This window comes from Seriola lalandi, unplaced genomic scaffold (genome assembly GCF_002814215.2).
Source record: "Seriola lalandi dorsalis isolate HSWRI2012SDOR001 ecotype SW California unplaced genomic scaffold, Sedor1 jcf7180002054375, whole genome shotgun sequence".
Lineage (NCBI taxonomy): Eukaryota > Metazoa > Chordata > Actinopteri > Carangiformes > Carangidae > Seriola > Seriola lalandi.
The window spans coordinates 273,557-278,500 of record NW_019524928.1 but is presented as its reverse complement, the minus strand read 5'-3'; the positions used below and the strand labels follow the sequence as shown (position 1 = coordinate 278,500).

Here is a 4,944-nt window from a genome sequence, read left to right as displayed (position 1 = left end):
GGGGGGACATCTGATCTCATAAACAATCTTTAGACAAGGGTTTTCAAAGTCACAACCCTGACTGTCTTTGTTTTAACTTCCAGCGACATAAGACAACATCAGGCAACATCACCTTTGGCCTATAGTGAGTCACCTATTATAAGTGGCTCTTATTAGTAAACATTAACTAACATTTCACCTGCGAAGCCGCTTTGGTCCAGATGAACACACAGCTACATCAGGGCTGTATTGTAGTTAGCCGATGTCAACACGCCCAGCTGTTACGTTAATTTTCCCATCATACCGTGCGCAATGTCTCACGACTGAACGGGGCTGTGGGTTGGCAAAACGTCAAACTAACAACATATCATTAAACCTCGGTGAACATTAGCCTGGGACCTGTTAAAAATGAACCATAAGGGTCCCGAGACGCCGTCCTCCTGACCCGTATCCTCTTCCTGTGCAGGTTTAACGGACTGTACCATTCCGAGTAACAAACGGGGTGTCCTAAAAAAAACAAACAAAACAAATAAAGCAGGGTAATTTCATAAAAAGACTCCAGTGAAAGATAATGTTAAATACTAACTTTATTTCACTTATTTAAGACATTTTATTGCATTTTATCAAATTCATTTTGGAAAACCTATGTCACTTCCTTAGCGGCTACACACCCGTGTAAGGAAACAATGAAATGATCCTACAATTCAAACCAATCACAGGAGCGGCTTCTGCGCCGCTTTAAAGTTTACTTCACAGACTGGAGGTAAGTGTGTTCACTTTAATCCTTAAAAAGCTAAAAACGATAACTGCACTGTATATCTGACAACTTAAAACAAATAAAAGACACTAAATTATCGATTCAGACTTAGTTAAAGTAATGTTTAGCCCGGAAGTGGTTAAAATGACATGATTTATTAGCTGTCAACGCAGTATTGTGTAACTTTTGTGTTCAGTATGCTGACTTGACTTTAAAAGATAATACTGCTATGTTACAGTAGAGGACCCCATATAATGTTGAATTTATCTGTCTATCTACCTAATTCATTGATATTGGAGAGTGTGCTTATTGCTTTTTTGTTCTGTATGAATTTACAATAGTTTAATACAAAAAAAAGAAGAAAAGAAATTACCCATTACCCAATGAACAAGACTATTACAGATTAAATATAGTTGTACAAGGACCCCTGGAATGGATGGATTAGTGGACGGGCCCTCCTGACACAGGTCCGGAGGCCTGCTAGAGCCAGAGCCTCTGTTTGAAATGTCTGTTTAACATTTCTGACAATAAAAACAACTTTAAAAAGATGCAGAACAGCTAGAAAGACACAAAAATGACTAGAGAGAGATGCTTAACACTACAAGGAGACACAAAACAAGTACAGACCAGTCACATGGTACACACAGTAGAAAGGCCCAAGGGCATAGGTTTAGTGTTGGATGCAAAAACGCCAAAATATTGTTTGTTTCTTTTTACTTTCTTTTAATCCTTGATTTGTTACCTTACAGTTTATATTTAAACGTGAATAAGGGTAAATAAAGATCTTAATGTAAAAACAGATCATATGTTAATAAGCCATTGTCTCATAATCAGTCTATGCCCGAACATTTCACCTGTCTGTTCCATCTGCACATTTGTTTTTTCCTCTATAAATAAACAAGAACATAATCATTGACAAGCAAGTTTAGTTAGTACTTAAAGTTATAATATGTAACTTAAAATGTTTTCAGCATTTCTCAAACCGAGAGAAATATGTGATTTTAATGGGTTATTTTTTGAAATTTGACTTTTGCAGAAGACCATGGCAAAGAAACTGGTGATCATCGACACAGACTGCGGCATAGATGACGCCCAGGCCATCATGATGGCGCTGGCAGCACCTAACATTCAGATCCTGGGCGTCACCTGCGTGTTTGGGAACGCAGCAGTTGAGAACGTGTGTCAGAACGTTTTGAGGGTTCTCTCCGTCTGTGAGCGAGAGGGGGTAAGGTCACTGAAGCTATTACTACATTCATACAGGATTGACTGTTCAACACTTTCTGATATTAATTTATTTATTATTTTGCCGTTTCCTTCCAACACAACCTGCGTCACTACATGACAGTTTTCTGATCTGCTAAATCTGAAGTGAAGGTTTGGATTGTGCAGCTACCTGCTGTGGTGGCTGGTGTTTGTTCACCTGTGTGGGGCTGCGGCCACTGAGGACGTGTGCTTAGCTTAGTGCATTTACCCACCAACTCAATCACAAAAGCAGAAGGTTCCTTGGACAGAAAAATGTGTAATTAAATTTAAACTTTTTAAATTCAGCATATATACTGAATGTCCATTAATTCACATTTTTCATAAACATAAGAAAATATTTTCTTGACTCTGATTTTCTACTTAATGCTTAAGGTGTTACAGCATCTGTGGTCGTTGCAGCAGTGTAAATATGCAGTAATGAAGGGAAGAAGTGGAAGCAGCCTGCAGTTTAGTCTAATACACTGTCCTACTATTGCTGTTCTTTTTGTCGTGTTGTTGCCATCTGCTGGGCTGGACCAGTGGAGCAGGTAATGACTCACATTGTGGTGATGGAGAAGTTTGTCTCTTACTAACACAAATATTAGATCTACTTTAATACACTATTTCTCCACAGACCGGCTTATATTTTCTGCTTCTCTAACGATGAGCTTCAATTATTGATAGTGTGAGAAAGACAAACAGACACAGTGTCGCTTTTATGAGGTCTTGTTTGACTACTCATGAATCCCAATGTTTTATTGGGTCATTTACACCCATATATTGGATTTAGGAGGAAGCTAGTGCTGAATATTGCTTGGGACACGGCCCACAGGAAAGAGAATACAAAATACAGCGTTTTTTTGCAGTTAATTTTATACTGTACAGCTTTATTTGTAGTTAAATTAAAATGGCAAAACTTCAACTTCTTTTTTTCCATTTTAAATATATAATAATATTAATAATTATAGTAATATTCATGAAGTTTTGTGGCTGGTGGGGTGCTTGACGTCACCCTCTATGAACGGCCATTACTGGTTCCATGCTATTCATATTAGCAAGAGGAAGCTGTCAGGAAAATGTAAACATCTAGAAACCACAAATATATCTTCTTATGGATCAACACTTCAAAAGACAGGAAAAGAGTAAAATACGGGACATTTTACAAATCTTGTTCTAGATCTTTGACGACTTCATCCTCACTTCAATGCACACAGGAAGTTAACAGCTGTGGTCATGTGATTATTAACACTAAACAGGTGACGCTAATTAATATAGAATAAATATTGTACCTTTTAACTTGTATTTGTAAATTTATAGCCTGCAAAGTGGAAACGTTTTATTGGTCACTATTGTGTTCAGTGGGATTAAGTGGGTTAATTAAAAAATGGTGACATTTTGTAATAAGGAAACATGAGCAGCCGGGTTTATGCTTTAATAGCTCACAAGAAGGAGACGTCTAATAATTATGCTGGACCGAATCTGTGTCAACAAATCCCACTGAGCAGAACTCTTTGTTCCTCAGATCCCAGTGTTTCGAGGTTGTGGTGGTCCTCTGGTCGGAGACAGTAACTCGAGTAGTGACCACTTTGGAGGTGATGGACTCGGAGATGTGATCGCAGACAAAGATCCACAGTGGGAGGAGAAAATCCAGAGGGAGCATGCGGTCAATGCAATGATTAGACTGGTGTCTGAAAACCAGAGCCAGGTGAGAACCAGCCTCTCTGTGGTGTGTCTGTAATCTTTTTTTTATTTTTCACATTTATTTGAACAAAACACAGACACTAAAAAAAACATAAAGTTTCCTTTCCCACCTCCCAGCCAGAAAACAAAAGAAAAGAAATAATAATTTAGTGCATATAATGAAAGACTGGAGGAATACAACTATTAATTTCTAACAACCATCCATCACGCCCTCTGCTGTTACTGAAACCTCACAGGTCTCCCTGGTGGCCCTCGGCCCGCTCACTAATCTGGCTCTGGCCGTCAGATTGGATCCAAGTTTTCCTCAAAAGCTCAAACATCTGTTCATCATGGGTGGAAACATGGAAGGTGACGAACTCCACGACATGAATACAGGGATTGTATTTGAGACATTTAGCCGCGTATAACCTGCTTTTGTCTTTGTAGGAAAAGGGAATTTGACGCTATGTGCAGAGTTTAACTTTGCATTGGACCCGGAGTCTGCCCACATTGTCCTTGAAGACTTTCTGTGCCCTACACACATTGCATCATGGGAATACTCGTGCAGACACGCACTGACATGGGTAAGATGAGTAGAACTATACACACACAAGGGTGTATAACGACTATCTGGCTTTACTCTGATCTCACTGATTTCACCTGTGCAGGAGTTCTTTGAAGAGCTGATGGAACAGGACGCACCTGCTGCACGCTTTATGAAGACCATAACATCTAAATGCTGGGCCTACTCCAAAGAGGCTATGAAGACAAAGAGGGACGTGTACTTCAGACCTGGCTTCGTCTCTTATGACGCCTATGCAATGGCGGCCTGCATCGACGGCAGCGTGGTGACGGAGAGCATCGAGTGTCCTGTCCGTGTGGAGCTGCAGGGGTCAATGTGTCGCGGCATGATGGCTCTGGATCGCACTAATAAGCTGAAGAAGAGTCACAGTGTGTTTGTTATGTCTAAATGTGACGTGGCCAAGTTTAGTCAGCTACTAATGGAGTCTCTAAGACAACCGTGTAATAAATAATCTTTGGTGTAATTCGAGGAAAATAGATATCTGGCTCATACAGGCGTGAGAAATAACTTAACTTAATAATTTAGACCGAATGGTTTCATGAGTATGACCATGATGTGAATCAGATGCTGTGACCTTCAGTTAGAAATGAAGAAGACGTTAGACAGCGCTCTCCACCACCATCATTCACGCAACTCTTTCTCTAATTTGTCACCGATGTGTAAGTGTGTAGATGCAAATGGAATGAAATCACAAAAAACAAGA

General features: G+C 39.7%; 2 protein-coding genes across 4 annotated transcripts in view; one reads left to right on the top strand and one right to left on the bottom strand.

Annotated features, from left to right (window-relative positions):
- LOC111656949 (basic immunoglobulin-like variable motif-containing protein) overlaps nucleotides 1–447 on the bottom strand; it is a 7,151-nt gene extending 6,704 nt beyond the window's left edge. For 2 of the 3 annotated variants that reach the window (XM_023408874.2, XM_087174719.1), the window contains exon 1: nucleotides 179–447. The gene's annotated coding sequence lies outside the window, so the exon portion shown is untranslated. Of the gene's footprint in view, nucleotides 1–171 lie in introns of all 3 variants that reach the window. The other variant, XM_023408875.2, reaches the window with a different exon arrangement.
- Nucleotides 448–706: 259 nt separating this feature from the next.
- On the top strand, nucleotides 707–4,942 carry LOC111656940 (inosine-uridine preferring nucleoside hydrolase). The gene is made up of 6 exons (XM_023408862.2): nucleotides 707–742; nucleotides 1,773–1,961; nucleotides 3,501–3,683; nucleotides 3,916–4,027; nucleotides 4,106–4,242; nucleotides 4,327–4,942. The coding sequence occupies exons 2-6, from the start codon at nucleotides 1,779–1,781 to the stop codon at nucleotides 4,690–4,692; spliced, it is 981 nt and encodes a 326-aa protein (XP_023264630.1). The 5' UTR covers nucleotides 707–742; nucleotides 1,773–1,778; the 3' UTR covers nucleotides 4,693–4,942.
- Nucleotides 4,943–4,944: the final 2 nt, after the last annotated feature.